Source organism: Phaseolus vulgaris, chromosome 2, assembly GCF_000499845.2.
Source record: "Phaseolus vulgaris cultivar G19833 chromosome 2, P. vulgaris v2.0, whole genome shotgun sequence".
NCBI classification, from domain to species: Eukaryota; Viridiplantae; Streptophyta; class Magnoliopsida; order Fabales; family Fabaceae; genus Phaseolus; species Phaseolus vulgaris.
The window spans coordinates 17505672-17524408 of record NC_023758.2 but is presented as its reverse complement, the minus strand read 5'-3'; the positions used below and the strand labels follow the sequence as shown (position 1 = coordinate 17524408).

The 18737-nt window shown below is 36.4% G+C and overlaps 2 protein-coding genes across 3 annotated transcripts; both read left to right on the top strand.

Annotated features, from left to right (window-relative positions):
• Positions 1–6246: 6246 nt before the first annotated feature.
• On the top strand, positions 6247–10058 carry LOC137810829 (uncharacterized). Of its 2 annotated transcripts, XR_011080974.1 has the most exons (4): positions 6247–6679; positions 6779–7150; positions 7715–9386; positions 9572–10058. XR_011080974.1 is itself a non-coding variant. In XM_068612291.1 (3 exons), the coding sequence occupies exons 1-3, from the start codon at positions 6470–6472 to the stop codon at positions 9290–9292; spliced, it is 2160 nt and encodes a 719-aa protein (XP_068468392.1). In that variant the 5' UTR covers positions 6336–6469; the 3' UTR covers positions 9293–10058. The 2 variants fall into 2 exon arrangements, 1 of the variants encoding a protein (XP_068468392.1); XM_068612291.1 differs by having other exon boundaries at positions 6336–6679; positions 7715–10058.
• A 1660-nt stretch (positions 10059–11718) lies between these two features.
• Positions 11719–13493, top strand: LOC137810828 (serine carboxypeptidase-like 50). The gene has a single exon (XM_068612290.1). It carries the CDS (start codon positions 11993–11995, stop codon positions 13310–13312), a length of 1320 nt encoding a protein of 439 aa, XP_068468391.1. The 5' UTR covers positions 11719–11992; the 3' UTR covers positions 13313–13493.
• Positions 13494–18737: the final 5244 nt, after the last annotated feature.

The window sequence follows — 18737 nt, the reverse complement described above, 5'->3', positions numbered from 1 at the left end:
AACAAGTATAGTTATTGGAATTAAAATCATTGGATTTCTTGTTTCCATACCTATCTTTATTGTTGTCCTTGTTGCGATTTCTCTTCAAGAATTTGCTGAACTTTCTTGACAGCAAGCTAAGGTTTTCCTCATCACTATCATCACTGGATTCTTGTTTTCCTTTGTGCTTGGATGCTTTTAAGGCTATGCTCCTTATGTGCTTGTCTTCGCTTTCTTGAACATTGAGTCTATTCATCTCTAACTCATGTTCCCTAAGCTTACCAAACAAAGAAGCCATACTTAATGATGTTAGATCTTTAGATTCGGAAATAGCAGTTACCTTTGGTTGCCATGCTCTATCAAGACATTTCAAGATCTTGATGTTCAGCTCTTCCTTTTCAAAGGTCTTGTCTAGGCTCATGAGATGATTGATGATGTGAGTGAATCTTTTCTGCACCTCAACAATTGTTTCACCTTTAAGCATTCTGAACATCTCATACTCTTGGATTAGAGTATGCTTCCTAGCTCTCTTTACCTCATTTGTACCTTCATGAGTGACTTCCAAGGTGTCCCACATTTCTTTTGATGATTTGCATTGAGAGACCCTGAAAAACTCATCAGAATTTAAAGTAGAGGTTATTATATTTTTAGCAATGCAATCGAATTTGGCCTTCTTGCTTTCTGAATCAGTCCATTGAGACGAAGGCTTTTCAATGACAGATCCATCTTTTTCAAACTTTGGGACAATAAGACCATTTTCAATTGCATCCCAAATTCCTTTGTCAAGAGATTCCATAAATATATCCATTCTTACTTTCCAAAACTAGTAGTTCAAACCACAAAACAGAGGTGGTCTGTTGATTGAAGCACCTTCCCCAAAAGGTAGTCTCTCAGCCATTTAAAAATAAACAGTTTTAGGATCAACTTGAATAACTTTCAAGAACAAAGCTCTTGATGCCAATTGTTAGAATGGATGGCTTTAAACTAGAGGGGGTGAATTGTTTAAAGAGGGTTTTTGCAAACTTTTATGTCAAGAATGAAATTATCTCAAGAAACAATTGATAAGGAATCCAGTTTGCTAAAACAGCAAGCAAAAAACAGCAGTACCAGAAAAACAATCGGTTGTTTATACCAACAAACAAATATCAAAACTGAATTTAAAGATATTAAGGATAGAGAGATTGCACACAGATGTTTATACTGGTTCACTCTAAACCCAGAGCTACATCCAGTCTTCTCAGAAACCACTGAGAAAATCCACTAAGCAATCACACCTTGATCACTTACACCACAACCAAGAAAGTGACCTTGATCCCCTCAAGACACACACTTCTCTTGGCCAACACACCAATACTAAGATTGTTGATCTTGATCCCCTCAAGAACACACAGCAAATCTCAACAAACACACAAACGAAACTTGTTCAACAGAGTACAAGGATTACACTTGTTACAGAAGAAAATCTGAAATCAATACAAGCCAAAATCCTATTCCCCACACTTTGATCAATCACAAACTCTAAGCAATCTCAACTCTTTGAAAAACTCAAAATCTCTATTCCAAAACTTGTTACTCAAATCTGTTTTTTTCAATTTATTCAAAGATGTTATTTGTTATCAAATCTTAACAAACTCTTAATTGCATTTAAGGATTGGTCAAAGCATTTAAAGGTTGGAGCGTAAGCAGTTAAATCATTTAATGCTCAGTCAAAGATAAAATAGTTTTTCTGTTATGGTACCAAAACAAACAATCGGTTGTTTCCTCGAATCAATCGGTTGTTTTGGTTTTAACAGCTCAACCATTTGAAAAATAGTTTTCAATCTTTTCTAAAAACATCTAAGTATAAACAATCGGTTGCTTCGACAAAACAATCGGTTGTTTTTAACTTAGTTTGAAAAACATTTTTCTTTCAGAAAGATTGAGAATGCCTATGCTTTGGATTCAATCAAGAGGTGGATTACAATACTCAAACTACCCCAGAACCTATCTAGGACAGCACAGCAACAAAAAGCACAGCCAAGGCTTCAACATCCTTCAAAGGGTTTGGATTCTTCAAAGCTTGAACACCACTTGGTTCAACAAGAAGCGCAGACAAAGGTATATAAGGCACAAAGAGAAACAACACAAGGTATGTTTTCCAAGTACTCTGTCATTCTGGCAAACTGCACGCACTTGTGAACTTGAGAGAGAATAGGAGAGAATTCAGTTACACACTTCCAAGAGCACAGTGTTTGTCTTGCTCTGATACGGAGGTGCACGGTGTTTTTTGCCTCGTTTACTGACTTGAGCGTCGGAGTGCAAACGGTCGCGAGCGTGCCATTTGTCTTTGTGTTGCAGGAAATCATCACGGGAGGGGGAGCAAGTTCGAAGGTTCACGTTCCACCGTTTGAAGAGACGCACGAAGGTGCTCAAGTTCTTGGCAGGAACAACAACTACCCATTTTCCCTCCACTCACTATTGAGTAAGCAAATTTCTTAAAAAACTTTGCGCCAAACAGGAATATCGATGAAAAAGGTCGTACAACAGAACCTATAACAATCTGCTCAGTCACTAGGTATAATATTCTAGTCTCGCCCATGAAACGCGCAGCCATTACTTAATTAATTGCGAGTGTAATATTTTTTAAAGAATTCGAAATGATCTACGATAAAATATGATATTTGGATAAGAAATTTTTTAAAAAATAAAATTGTGTAATTAGAGTAATTGAATTATTTAAAATTACAGTATTTTAAATTTAAAATAAAAAAGTAAGAATTTGATTTTTTTTTCATATTTTAATATTCATGTTTTGCTTTTTTACTAGTCAGGACCTAGTGAGTCACGTCACTTGGTATCAGTAACTAACCGATCAGATTAATTTCAGACTAATTGGTTACCTTAATAGTAAATGAAGAGATACGCGATAAATGAGGTAATATCCTGTAAATTTGATATACATGCGATAAATAGGGAATGTTATTTTATTAAAGATACACATTACATACGATCCATAAACGAAATAATCCACTTTTAACACTATAAATAAGCATCGCTATACAAAAGTAAGGTACGCTTTTATCAATATATCATTCACTCTTATACAAAGCACTTACTTGATCACCGGAAAACCTTTTGCAAGTTAACTCCCATAGGTTCCTTCATTCGAAATGCTTGTTTGCTTGGAGTTTTTGGAGGAATTGGCGGAAACTTGGTGTAGGAAGTGGATCAAGTATGGCTCCAATGGAGCTATGGATTCCTTGTAGGTGCATGAAGAGTAGGAGAGTGATTGGTTGGGTCATATCACTTGAAAAGATGAAGAAGAAAACCAAAGGTGTCTATCCTAGAGAGGTTTAGACAAGGGAGTGAGTAGGCTAGCAACTTGGCAGCATAACACTCAAAATTGATCTTATTAATTCATGAGCCAAGCACCCCTTTAAATAACATAAATGTCCGCCAATGTTACACAAATTTGAGAGGGGAAATTCAAATGCTCTAGGTTTGAAAGTGCCGCCTAATTGGAGTCACATTGCAAGCATGACCTAGGTGTGCTTCATGTGACTCTTATAGAGCCTCAACGAAGCCATAATTCAACCTATGTTAGTTTTTATATGCCTAACCTTAACCCTAATTCAAATAATAAAAATTATAAGTAAAATTCCTATTCTACTTTTAGCAAGAAATTTAAATTCTACTCTAGAAAAACTACACTAGGTTATGACATTTTTTAACATGTATAGAAGGATGTCTCTGCCATCAGTAACAAAGTCCTAATCTTCTTGAATCTTTCTTGCCATTGCCCTAGTAGTTGGTCCTGAGTTAGGCCTTCTACCATCATCCCCTCCCTCTATAAGAGAATTTTTCCTCAAACCACATGTCTCTACCTCTTCATCTGTGCTACTTGCAAAAAGTGTTAGATCTATAATATTAAAGGTAGCATGCACTCCATATTTTTCAAGCAGGTCTAACTGATATGCATTATTGTTGATTTTCTTGAGGACTTGGAAATGACCATCTCTCGGGGACTAAGCTTAGACTTCATTTGACTTGGGAATCTATCTTTTCTAAGATGAAGCCAAACCTAGTCTCCTTCTTCAAAAATCATCCTTTTCTTCCCCTTGTTGTTATGTTTTATATATTTTTTTGTTTGTTTATGTATTTGATCTCTAATACTCTCATGCAATTTCTTTACAAAATTGGCTTTTGTTACCCCTTCCTTATGCACAAATTCTTGTGGATTAAGTAAAGGTAACAAATCCAAAGGAGTGTGAGGATTAAATCCATATACAACCTCAAATGGATAAATATTAGTAGTCTTATGGACCATTCTATTACATGCAAACTCAATATGAGGAAGGTACTAATTACAAGATTTGTGGTTCCCTTTCATGACTGACCTAAGCATAGTTGATCGAGATCTATTCACAACTTTTGTTTGTCCATTCGTTTGAGGATGACAATAAGTTGAAAAGTTCAACTTAGTTCCTAGCCTTTCCCAGAGAGTTCTCCGAAATGACCAACAAATTTAGGATCTCTATCCGAAACTATGGTTTAGGTAAACCATGAAGTCTTACCACTTCTCTAAAGAAGAGCTTAGAGATGTTGTTAGCATCATCCACTTTATGCCAAGAAATAAAATGATTCATCTTGCTAAACCTATCCATTACCATAAAGATGTTATCAAAACCTCTTTGTGTCCTAGGAAACCCAATATGAAATCCATGTCGATGTCTTCCCATGGAGCATAAACAAAAGGTAAAGGAGTGTAAAGTCCACAAGACATTGTCTTAGATTTAGCTTTTAAACATGAAATGCATCTATGATAATGTGTTTGAACTTCTTTCCTCATGTGTGGCCAAAAGAATTTTCCTTTTAAAAGCTCGAGAGCTTTATCAACTTCGAAATGACCCATGAGTCCTCCTTCATGTGACTCTTTTACAAGGAGTTTTCTATGTGTTCCTTGAGGTATACAAAGTTTTCATTCTTTAAACAAGTACCCCTCAGAAACATAAAAATCTCCATGTGTTCTATGTTGACAATTAGAAAAAGTGGGTGCGAAATTCGGATCATCTTTATAAACATCAGGTATGTTTTCAAATCCAAGAATTTGGGCTTCAAGTTTAGAAAAGAGGGCATGTCTATGAGATAAAGCATCTGCCACAATGTTTGTACTGCCCTTCTTGTATTTGATAACATATGGAAATTGTTCTAGAAATTCCATCCACTTTGTTGGTCTTTTGTTCAACTTGTATTGACGCTTCAAATATTTAAGAGACTCATGATCACTATGTATGACGAGATCTTTTGAAACTAGATAATGTTCACAAGTCTGTAGAGCCCTCACAAGTGCATAGAGCTATTTATCATATGTGGGATAATTGAAAGCTACACCATGTAATTTTTCACTTATGCAATTGGGTGCCAATCCTGCAATAACACTGCACTTATGCCTACTCCCGATGCTTCACACTCTAGCTCAAAAGATTTTGAAACGTTTGGTAAAACTAGAATGGGTGCATTAGTGAGTTGAACTTTCAAATTTTGAAAGGCTTGCTCAGGTTTCTCTGTTCAACAAAATGTAGTGTCTTTCTTCACTAACTCATTGAGTGGTTAAGCTAGATTTGAGAAGTTGGGAACAAATCTTCTATAAAAACTGGCTTAACCATGGAAGCTCATAACATCTCTTACATTTTACGAGGTTAGCCACTCTTGGATGACTTTGATTTTTTCGAGTTTAAGATTTATCACTTTCAACTATCCAAAAAGACTAACTTAAGGATTGAAGTATCTTCCTCTTACACAACCATCCTCTATAGAAGAAGACCATCAACATTACAAAGAGGACATCTTGAAAGAGAGAACTAAACATGTAAGAAATTATAAAGATAATATCTTGAAAGAGAGAACTAAACATGTAAAAATCTTGAAAGAGAGAACTAAACATGTAAAAATATTACAAAGAAAAAGAGAACTAAATATGTAAAAAATCTTGAAAGAAAGAGAGAACTAAACATGTAAGAAAGAGAGAGAGAAGTATGTAAGGAAACATTCTGCCTCATATATTTATATATTTTTGTACAATAATAAGTTATCATTTATATACTTACTGTTGTAATTTTGATTGATTAGTTATGTGAAGGGTTAAAGATTCAAAATATTATTTATATCGAAGAAAGTTAGAGTTTAGGAAGGATATTAATATATTTGATTTATTATTTATGGAATTTAAAAATAATTTATAATTAAAAAAATAATAAAAGAAGCATGAGCGACGAGCACAGAGGAAGTGAACCTAGAAGAAGTGAGAGTAGTATTTGATAAACCTACGAATTCCAATGCGCCGTCATACGCTAGTGGTTCACCTGCGCGGATGGACCAATTATATTGGAACTAATTCGTAGAAGTCGCGTTGAAATGCACCTTTTGAGCTTAAGATATAATATACCTGCAAGCCACTTTACGTGAATTGTCGCAGAAACTTGGGACCAACGCAATTCCGAAGACGACACTCATGACGACGCAAACAAATCCCCAACGAAATCACCAAGAAGGTTCCAGAACCACGCGCGTCATGGCTCACCTCAGAGACTCTGTCATTTCTCAACTCAAGAAACTCGACCCTTCGCTTTCCCCCCACGTGCGCCACTCCTCCCTCATCGAACGCCGCCTCGGAGATCTTTTTCCCGCGTTCCACACCCCAACGCACCCTCCTTATGCCTTGGTATCTTTATCGTTTCTTTTTCTGTTTTGTTTTTCGCATTTCGGAATCGTAATGCTCTACATTTACGTTACTATGTGTGTGTGCGGTGTTTTTTTCTAGATGATACGTAGTGCGATATTAGGCTTGGAGGATGGGACTGGGTCGACGGAGGAGGCGATATCGGACTTCATCAAGAGGAAGTACAGTGATTTACCGTGGGCTCATGCGAGGATTCTGGCTCTCCAATTGGGAAAGCTTTGTGAGTTAGGGGAGATTGCGCGCGTTTCGGGTTGGAGGTATGTGCTCAAGGTGGAGGATGAAGTGAATGAACAATGTGAGGGTAGCGAGAAGAAGAAGAGGGACAAACGGAAAAATAATAAACGTGGTGCTGAAGAAGAATGTAAAAAGAGACTGGTTCTAGTGGTTGGACAACAAAGTCAACAACACCAGGAAATAGAACCGCAAAAGAGTTTAACAGAGTCACAAAATCAGGTAATGCAGTATTTGGTAGAATCTTGATTTTGATGTGGTTGGTTTTTGTTTTTTTGGGGAGGGTTTAGGGTGTGACCCACTATCTGTGTTTATAGAACGGATTATACACTCTCTTTTTCAAATGATCATTTGGTAGTACTATTTTTTTGTGTTTTTGCTGTCTTGTTATATTTTAATTGGGAAAGGTCATTTTTGAATCTCTTGACCTTTTGTCTCTGCATGGTCACATGCTAATGCCAACCCCTGTTCCAAACCAGTCCATGATTCTCTTTTTTCAATTTTCAATCTGTTTTACTCAATCTAGCAATTTATATTATAATGGCTAGCTTGCTGAGAGTCATAATATAAACACAAATTAAAAGAAAATCCCCCTAAAACATGTTCCAAGCTATGCTTCCTTTCAACATTGTAAACCCGCTTTATTACTTTTGTTTCCCTTCGTTTTTTTAACCTTGTGAGAGTCATTGATGTCAATAGTTTATTAAATTATTCTTGAAAGGTAACAGTAAATGCGAATCCTTTGTCCGTGGATTATATAAGTTCTAAAAGATTTTGTCAAAACAGGATTCCAGGTTGCATTGGGAAACAGCTTGTTCCTCCCAGCCAACAGCACTGAAGTCCATACCAGCAGCTGCTAACCCCTTATCACCTGCACAATTGCAACTGCAAAGGGCTTGTAATTGGACTTCAGAAAGTAATTCGGATGCAGTAGGCAAGATTTCGGGTTCATTATCTTTGAATGTTGAGGTATGCAAGCAAAAGACCCTGATGACTGTGCATCATCATCAATCCAGCGAGGGGGAGTCGTTGTTGCCCTCATGTGATACTACTGTTGCCGAGCAAGATCCAAATGAAGAGAAAACTGATGAAAGGTGCCCATCACAACCCCGAGGTCGAGGTACAAGTCCGGGTTGTAGGCTACGCAGAAATGCCAATTGCTTCAATGAGAGGATACAGGCACATGATCAAGCTGAAAATCTGATGTATTCCTCACATTTAAACAAAACAGAACCTAGTTCTTCATCCCAGTCAGCAGCACCTAAATCTCCAGTTAATCCATTGTACGATTTTGGGCAGCAATTGTTGGTTCCTACTTCAGAAGGGTATCCGAAGTGCATAATGTCTGCAGAAATAAAATTACCTCCACCACAGGTGCAACATGAAGTTTCTTCAGATATTGATTTAGGTAGATTGTCCACAAGCAAAGCTTCGTCAACTTTAGGAAATGTTCACGATGATCAACCCCAGCATTACAATGAAGGAAGTTTTAAAGGGAACCTAGACGAGGACCCTATGTCCAAGGATTATGAGCAGAAGCCTCCCAAACGTCCCAGAGGAAGGCCTCGAAAGTTTCATACTGTAGCAAACCGTGCAGTAGTGTCATTGTTGCCTTCAGATGATGGCAATCTTCACGAAGATAAGTCAAATATAAACGACATGGAGAAGCAGGATGAGTATGGCGGGGGTAGAGGTTTAGGGAGACTTGGTCAAGGTAGAGGTAAGGGCCGACCTCCTAAACTAATTATCAAAAAAGCTAATCAATGTGACGAGCAGTTACAACAAGGCCAAGTTAAGCAGCTTGGTCGAGGTAGAGGTAGAGGTCGTCGTGGCAGGCCACCAAAACTTAATGAAAATCCAATCCAATGTGAGAAGCAGTCACAACAAGAAGATCAAGAGCAGCAGCATGGCCGAGGTAGGGGGAGTGCCCCTAAACTGATTCGGAATACAATCAACAATGAGGCACAATTATCAGAAGTTCAAGCTAAACAGCAGCAAGTTCGAGGTCGAGGCCGCGGAAGGCGTCCTAAGCCAAATCAACATAGAAATCAATTTGAGGAGCAATTACAATCTCAAGACCAAGCTCAAGGTTTGGTGAACTCTCCTAGTTCAGCGAGGAATGATAACCAAAGTTTGGAGCAGAAGCAGTTGAATGTAGAAAGTCCGGCTAGGCGTCATGAATCAGAGTTAGGAGAGTCAAAGTCACCTGCAGGGTTAAGGCTGGTATCGGAATCAAAATATGGGTCGGGTGAGTTGTTCCCGTCAAACGTTGAAGCAAACGAGAACCCTTGGCGGTTAGTGCCAGTAGCACGTCAAGTTCAAGGTAGTGGTGGATGCTGGCCACTTGGGCAATATCAGAAATAGAATCGAGTTATCAGTACTTCAAATACAAGCATGACAATATCAGGACAGGGTCTCCTAATTCACTCTGCAAGTTTATGGAAGCATAAAAAACCAGGTAATTTAAAACCACTCATGATAACCGTCTGGGTCTGTCGGGAAAAGTTACTCTAGCTGATCCCTTTTCTCAGTAGGTATATTTTGTTACATGCAAGTTTGATAGATTCTTGTAGCTCTGCGTGTCTTTTTCCCTTGGTATTGATAGTGGAAGTAATATTTTTAAATATTCTTATGTCATATCAGTCCGGGCCTCCGGCGTAAAAGCTTCTTCTCTTTTAGACGAACCTATCTACAAACGTGAGTCATGAAAACCATCATTAGAATTCGGTTCTCTATCACCCTATGTTTCGATGAGGAACAATAAAGCTGCTGAAGATTGCTATTGACCAAAAACTTAAGGTACTTGTGATCGATGTGGCTTGAGGGGCAGGTAGAAGACGGTGTGTTTGTGTGTTAAAGCATGTTAACTACGGAATTTTGTTTTTTGTATACATAAAATAAATGAATTTTGCCATATACCTTTTCTCCGGGCTAACGGGCAGGGGAGGGTAAGAGTTCCCCGACCTGAGTTTCAATTTCCAATCTTTAATTCATTTTGATCTGTTGAAGGATACTCTTAGTAAAGTGAAGTCTCCTTTTCATAGTAAAGTTGGTGATAAACAATTGGTTAATAGGTGTTTTGGTTGATCAAGTATTCAATTCATTCTTAGTAAGATCTGAAATTTTATTATCCTTGTATTCATTATTGGGTTGTTTTTCTCTTTTCTTAGAAAAATTTACACCTTTGTGTAATTTTTTTTTTGAAAATTTCCGAAATGGGTATATTTAAAAAAATTGCCCTCGTGAATACTTTCACATACATAACTTTATAAGAAGTCATGCTATTGAAAATCAACGGTGTATTTTTTTATATAACTTTGTATTTATTTTCTATAGTACTATTTTGTTTTTATTGTTTCACCACAAGAAAATGAGGTTTTGAAGATACTTAAAAACTCTTTTAATGATGGTGAACTTGTTAGTGGAATGAAATTTTCAATGACAATTTTGAACCGTTTATATATGTGTGGGACATATGAACTACCATTTATATGGTGTATTTTTTTTTAAAAAAAAAACCACTTTTATGATAATATCATTTTATTTTATATTTTTTACCTTAATTAAATAAACCTGCTTTAGATCTAAATTCATTCATAATTAATAATTTTTTAGATGTGGGTTCAATGTAATTTATAATTGTTCTTGCTGGTAGACTTTGTTGTCAGTTGACTCTAGTGACAAGTTCTAGTTTTGATCTGTCTCTTTTGCAATCTGTTCTACATCTTGTTGCACTTGAATGCAGCTCTGTTGAAATAGCGGGGGTACCTCAGTAAAAGGCTTACTAGAATTTAAAAATAATTTATTTTCAGTCTTAAAAACAACTTTTACCTGGGGACTCAAGCCCCTTTTATAGTTTATCTCTTGTAATAGCTTTGTTTCATGAGAATCTAATCTCAACTGAAAGCAACATTTTGTTTAGAGGCGCTTCTTTCAAGATGCTTTAACAAAAAGAAATCTTATCTCTAAGGAGTGCACAAAATAATAACAGGACAATTACCTGCCAGCAAGGCATCAACTCATGCGCCAACAACATGGGAATATTCTGCTTACGTGAGCACCCTACTCATGGTGCAACGTTATCTTTGTCACGAATGTCACTTAACCACTATGTGTCCTAGAACACACGTACTTAAGTTAAAAGAAACAAACATTTACTTGACCTAGGCTCCATAAGTTCTATACGTACCCCTAGGTTCAAAAATACCCTTTACTAGTGGCTGTAAAGGCTAAATTGTACCACAACGGTGTTAGGGATGGATATTTAATGAGTTTTGAAAGGATATGATGTTTGAATGACTAGGAGTGACCCTTCAAAGGTCATTTCAAATGTCACTTGAGTTAAGAAAACGTTTGGAATTTTAAGGATAGTTTGCCAAAGAAGAATAACATTTCAACTTCAGGATAAAATGATGACTAGGCTCTACACCGTCTCGATTTGAGCACATGAAGTTTATGGACCGTAGTAACATACTATCGAGTTTTAGAAAACATCTACTCGATTTTCCACTTTGTATTAAAATTGTTGATGAGAAAGACATTACACACAAATATAGAAAAAAAAGTTTAACCAACTAAACACTTGGATTGACAAAAGATAAGTCATCCCCTATAAATTATAAATGTATTATGACCAAAAGTAATTTTATCCTTAATGTTCTTGACTACTACATAAATCTCTCAAGTAAACAGTGATCCAATAATCTATTATGTTAAACAATAAATTTACACCATAAAAATACTTAAAAGATAATTCCATAAAATAGCACTATAGAAATATTCCGATTTTTTAATATAATTATTTCATTTAATCCAATGAAGGTCTATAGAAAATAAGTAACATAGCGGTCAATGCATACACACATGGAGTCAACTCGACGACCCCCACCTCTTTATTCCTGAAGCCACTATCTATCTCTCTTCTTCGGTTTTGTTTTATTTTCTGTCGGTATCAAACCCAACGTTTTTCCATACTATAGCCATTGCTATTATAAGTTCAGCCCTTCAATTGTCTACATTACCAATTCTATCTCCAAGACTGCACATTGAAATATACGCCACCAGATGATGGACTTAGCAACCCACAAGTCCCACTTCATCAAAAACCATTTCCTTCTCTTCTTCTGCTTATTTCTATGCCTGTCTGCTTCACAATCAAGCTATTCATTCCCCAAAGAAGCCCACCCCAGCAGGTCTGGTTACCTTCCAGTCAACCCTGCTTCTGCTTCTGCAATTTTCTACGCCTTCTATGAAGCCCAAAACTCCACTCTGCATCTCTCCCAAACCCCACTTCTCATTTGGCTCCAAGGTGGCCCTGGCTGCTCCTCCATGCTTGCCAACTTCTATGAGCTTGGACCCTGGCGAGTCACCCAATCCCTCACCCTTCAACGCAACCCTGCTTCTTGGAACAGAATTTTTGGCCTTCTTTTTCTTGATAATCCCATTGGATCTGGCTTCAGTGTCGCCTCAACCCCACAAGAGATCCCAAAAGATCAAAACGCCGTTGCCAAACACCTCTTCGCTGCTATAACCAACTTTCTTCAACTGGATCCTCTTTTCAAGCATCGCCCTATTTATATTACTGGAGAAAGCTATGCTGGGAAGTATGTGCCTGCAATTGGGTACTATATATTGAAGAAAAATGAAAAGTTGGAGGCTTCCGAAAGAGTGAATCTGGGTGGTGTAGCCATTGGGGATGGGTTAACTGACCCCGAAACTCAAGTTGCGTCTCATGCAGTGAATGCTTATTATGCTGGATTGATCAATGAGAGGCAGAAGAAAGAGTTGGAAAAAGTTCAATTGGAAGCAGTTGCGTTGACCCAAATGAGGAATTGGAGTGAAGCAACAGATGCGAGAAGCAGGGTGTTGGGGATGTTGCAAGAGATGACAGGGTTAGCTACTTTGTATGACTATACAAAGAAGAGACCGTACGAGGATGATTTGGTGGAAGGATTGTTGAACATAGGGGAGGTGAAGAAGGCCCTTGGGGTGAATGAATCGTTTGTGTATGAGATATGTAGTGATGTTGTTGGGGAGGAATTGCATGATGATGTGATGAAAAGTGTGAAAGATATGGTGGAATACTTGGTGAGGAGGAGCAGGGTGTTGTTGTATGAAGGTTTGTATGATTTGAGGGATGGTGTGGTTCAAACAGAGGTGTGGGTGAAGACAATGCAATGGGAAGGGATAGAGAAGTTTCTGAATGCTGAAAGGAAGATATGGAAGGTGAATGGAGAGCTTGCTGGTTATGTACAGAATTGGAAGTCTCTCACCAATGTTGTGGTTTTGGGAGCTGGTCATCTTCTGCCCACAGACCAGCCTCTTAACTCTCAAGCTATGATAGAAGACTGGGTTCTCCAAACGGGTTTCTTTAAAAGCGTGTAGCAGGAAAATGCATAAAAAATTCCACTTAGTTAAACGAAACTCACTAGTGAGTGAGAGTGCGAATACTAAATTATGACCTTGAAGAATATAATTGCAAGAACTGTATTTCCTACTGAATAAGTGATTTTTCATAGTCCAGACGAATGGCTTGACAGGCTTTGCTTTTAAGCAAGTTTAGTAATTGTTCTTTTCTTCTCAAATGTCCCCCCTCCCCCTTAATTCTTTGTGATGATTCTACAATATTTAGCTATGGAGAGTTTCCAATTTCATTAAAGGACAAAAATTACACGAAAAAATGTCTGTAAAAGAAAAAATGAGGCGGAGTGCCATTGGGTTAATGCTAAAATAAACTTATAAACTCTAGAGAGAATTTTAGAAAGGATGTACATTTGTGTTTTTTTTACCATTATGTGCAATTTATGATGAAATTATGGGAATTGATTGATTTGAAAATATTTGCAAGAACTAATAATTTCTCTTATGTAAATAAAACTTTAAATAAAGAAGGTTATGTTTATTGAACACAATTTTACCTTCAATATTAAAATAAAATACAAATTGTGAACGTAAAGAAGTTGTGCTCAGTGAGTATGACTTTGATTTAATTTGGTTAATCACCTGTTAGGAGACGACGCAGGTGGACTATCATCATCGTTGTCTTTAACTTGGTTGTACTCATTTGGATTTTCAGATCATTGTGAAGTCATTGTGAGCTGATAACAATGCATGAATAATATTGGATATGTAGAGGGTGATGTTATTGTGAAAGTGGCAAATATTTTGATGGACCAACAAAAATATCTGGCTGAGATGACATGTTGTGGTGATGATCCATATATATGAACAATTGAGTTGGTTAAAGACTAGACTGACCAAAAGATTATTGTTGAAATTGTTCAACATTAGAAAAAGATCCAACATGATGATGATATGGTTGTGAATGTGGCTGTTCAGTCTCACGTGACATGTTATTTTGTTGCAAAAATAATTGATAATTTAGGATAAATAAAGGAAAAATATTAAATAATTTGAAAAATGAACTAACATCGTTGTCAAATTTTGGTTGTAAAGGTGATATGTAGTAGATAATGATAGAAGAAGGCTAAGCTCATGCCTAAGTTCAGGCCCAACTACTAGGTCCATGGCAAGGAAGATACAAGAAGACTGAGACTCTGCTACTGATGACAGAGAAATTTTCCTATACACGTTCAAAAATGCCATAAACCTAGTGTAAAGTAGAATTTATTTTCTTGTCAAAAGTAGAATAGGAATACTTGTAATATTTTTTAATTGTAATTAGGGTTGAAAAAGACATCTAAAAACCAACCTAGGTTAAGTCATGTTTGCCTTGTGACTCCAAAATAGGCGTCACTTTTCAAACCCTTTATTTTTTAAATTCCCACCAATTCTCTTGTACAATGGCCGGAGCGCTAAGCGACATAAATGGGTGCTTGACTCATGAATTTTCAAGATTAAAGAAAAGAGTGAATTGCTGCCAAGATTGCATGCTTTCCCACTCTCTTGTCTTGCCTCTCTAGGATAGACACCTTAATCTTCTTCTTCACCTTCTCCAATTGATATGGCCCAATCAATCACTCTCCCTACCTATCATGCACCTTCAAGGAAACCATAGCTCCATTGGAGCCACCTTAATCTTCTTCTTCACCTTCTCCAATTGATATGGCCCAATCAATCACTCTCCCTACCTATCATGCACCTTCAAGGAAACCATAGCTCCATTGGAGCCATCCTTGTCCGTCACTTTCATTGAGCTTCCGCAATCCACCACAAAAATTCAAACGAAATGAAGGCAATGCTATCAAATAATATGTCGGATGTACCATTGCATGGGTGTTGTACTGTCATATGTTGAACTAAATTCCTTGAATTAGAATGTTATGTCAGCCATTTTATATTGTTATCCATTTTTCATGATATTGTGGTCAATATTTATTAGTTCTTACTCTTATGTCTTCTTAGTGAAGCTGATCAAGATTTAATTGGTCAATTGGAATACTTTTTCGAAACCTAAACTGTCGCATAACCCGATCACTTTGGTGAAATTCTACTATTGCAAAACAAATAAAAGGAACAACCACCAACTTACTAGTGAAAGATCAACAATAATTAAGTGTCTTATTTCGTCACTTTAATAAGGAGTCCACAAAAGCTCCCAAAAAATGTCGTTAACATCAGTAACGAAAAATTATATGTAATTGTGTTTTCCTTTAGAACCTCTTTAGGTTGTAGGTGATCACATGTTTTATGTATTTGGTTAATTGTACTTGTAGTTGTGTTTGTCCTTTGTGTTGTCCAATACCACCTACCATAAACATGAATGTAAGGTGACTTCAAACATAAAAGTAAAAAAAATATAAGGTGACTTCAAACTTTATAAACATATTATTGATCAAGGATGATCTTGAAGCTTTGATGTCTCCAAATCCATGGTGTTTGATGGAAGGCTAGAGTTGCTGCTTGTGTGGGTGGGTTTTGGGTAGATTAATGTGTAATCCACTCTTTGTTTGAATCTAAAACAGTTTGGAATCAAAACCTTTTAGAAAAAAAATGTTTTATAAAGAAGTGGAAAAACAACCAATTATTTTATCGTTTCAATCGGTTGTTTGATACTTAGAGGTTTTTGAAAAGGGTTTGAAGCTGTTTGACTTGGTTGACTTTGCTGTCAAACCAATTCAATCGGTTGTTTCGAGAATTCAACTGATTGTTTGTTGAAAATCCATAACAAAATTTCTTTTATGTTTGCAAATCAACTTTAAATGTTTTCTAACTGAACAAACTCCTACTTTAAATGTTTTAACAAACTTTTGAAGTATTTAAAGAGTTTGTTATACATTCTTAAAGTTTGATAACAATTTTGAGACATTTGTGAAAGTGTGAAAACAGATTTGAGTTTTCAAGATTTTCATTCAAGCTTTATGGTTTTCTCAAAGAAGTGGAATAGGATTGCTGTAATCTTTTGATTTGATCTTCATCAGGTGTAATCCTTTTTGTATCTCTTGTATTTCTGAATACGGGTGTGTAAGTGTAGAATCAGAGGGTGTTCTAATTTTTGTGGTGTTTGTGTGCCAAAGGAAGTGTGTGACTTGAGGTGTTCAAGGTCACTTCTTTGGTGGTGTGTTTGTAATCTGGATTTTGATTGCAGAGTAGATACCAGTGGTTTCTAGGGACTAAATGTAGCTTTTGGGATAAAAGTGAACCAATATAAATTGCTTATGTGCTTTTCTCTTACTCTGAACTCATTTAAATTTTGCTTTTATGTTGTTTTTAACTCTACTTATATAAGCAACTGGTTGATTCTCTGATAATCAACTTAAAAAGTTTTTGATTAATTGCTTTCTGAATTTCTATATCTATGATTCTGCTTTGAACTTCTTTATACCTTCAAAGTTTGTGAAAACATTTTATAAACAATTCACCCCCCTCTTGTTTAAGACCATATATTCTAACAATTGGCATCAAGAACTTAGTACTTGAAAAATATTCAAGTTTGATCCTAAAAATATTTTTCTTATGGCTGAAAAAATACTCTTTGGGGAGGGTGCTTCAATAAACAGACCACCTTTGTTTTGTGGTTTGAATTACCAATTTTGGAAGGTACGTATGAAGATCTTTGTTGAATCTCTTGATAAAGGAATATGGGATGCAATTGAAAATGACCATTTTATTCCTAAGCTTGAAAATGATGGTGTTTCTATTGAAAAACCTTGGTCCCAATGGACTGATGCAGAAAACAAAAGAGCAAAGTTTGATTGGATTGCAAAAAATATTATCACCTTTGCCTTAAATTCTGATGAGTTTTTTAGGATCTCTCAATGTGGATATGCTAAGGAGATGTGGGATACTCTAGAAGTAACTCATGAAGGAACGAATGATGTAAAAATGGCAAGGAAACATACTCTAATCCAAGAGTATGAGATGTTTAGAATGCTTAAAGGAGAATCAATTGCGGATGTGCAAAAACGGTTCACTCATATTATCAATCACCTCATGAGTCTTGGAAAGGTCTTTGACAAAGAAGAGTTGAATATCAAGATTCTAAAATGTCTTGATAGATCTTGGCAACCTAAAGTCATGGCTATCTCAGAATCAAAGGACTTGACATCTTTGACTACAACCTCCTTGTTTGGAAAGCTTAGGGAGCATGAGTTGGAGATGAATAGACTCAACATTCAAGAGAGTGAAGATAAGCATGTGAGAAACATTGCTTTGAAAATTACCAAGCACAAGAACAACCAAGTTTCAAGTGATGAGAGTGAAGGAGAAACTCTTAGTTTGTTGTCAAAAAAGTTCAGCAAATTCTTGAAGAAGATCTGCAACAAAGACTCCAATAAAGAAAGGTATGGTAACAAGAAAACTAGTGATTTTAATGCTAACAATTATACTTGTTATAGTTGTGGAGAATAAGGGCACATAAAGGCCGAATGCCCAAATAAAGAGAAGAAGTCAAGTAAGAAGAAAAAAAGCAAAATATAAAAGAGCCTACATTGCTTGGGATGAAAATGATGTCTCTTCATCAAGTTCCTCATCAAGTGAAGATGAAGAAGCTAATCTGTGTTTGATGGCCAAGGAAGAGGATGATGTAAGTAGTGTAAGTTCTTGTACTTCTTTAAGTGCTGAAAATTATAGTCAACTTCTTCAAGCTTTTAAAGAAACACATGATGAAGCTAACCGATTGACATTCTTGAACAACCGATTGAAAGGGTTGAATAATTGGCTTGAAAATAGATTCAAGGCACTGGAAAAAGAGTTGGAGAATTAAAAAATTGATTTTGAAAATCTAGAAATGCTTTACAAGAACTCTTCTTGCAAGTGTGAGTCACTTGTTTGTGAAAATTGTGAATCTCTTGAAAAGAAGGTTCACTACCTGTGAAAACTGTGGATAGGCTTTCAAAGGGTAAATCCAACGTTGAGAATGTCTTGGCATCTCAAAATTGTGTTTTTGGAAAAGCAGGTTTAGGTTTTAATCCACAGAGCAAGAAAAATGAGTTTTCAAAGTCTTTTTTCAAAACTGCCAGAAAAACAACCGATTGAAAAATCGAAACAACCGGTTGTTACATGTTTTTATTACATGAAGAGAGGCCACTCAGTTAGATTCTGCAATATTAGGAAATATTCTGTTCCTAAAGGTATTATGAGATGGATTCCTAAGAATTTTGAGGTTCCTCATGATAAAGTTAATGGCAAAGGACCCACATTTGTAAGGGCACCAAATCTTGTTGCTTGAATTTCTCTTTTGTAGGTAAGTTTGAAGGAAAAAATGGAGATGTGGTACTTTGACAGTGGTTGTTCTAAACACATGACTGGAGATAAATCTAAGTTTGTGAACATCAATTTCAAGCAAGAAGGACATGTGACTTATGGAGACACCAATAAAAGAAAGATTCTTAGAAGAGGCACCATTGGA

Coding starts and splice junctions, on each gene's coding strand:
- LOC137810829 (XM_068612291.1), top strand. CDS start 6,470: ATGACGACGCAAACAAATCCCCAACGAAATCACCAAGAAGGTTCCAGA. Junction 6,680..6,778: donor CGCACCCTCCTTATGCCTTG/GTATCTTTATCG, acceptor GTTTTTTTCTAG/ATGATACGTAGTGCGATATT. Junction 7,151..7,714: donor TAACAGAGTCACAAAATCAG/GTAATGCAGTAT, acceptor TTGTCAAAACAG/GATTCCAGGTTGCATTGGGA.
- LOC137810828 (XM_068612290.1), top strand. CDS start 11,993: ATGATGGACTTAGCAACCCACAAGTCCCACTTCATCAAAAACCATTTC.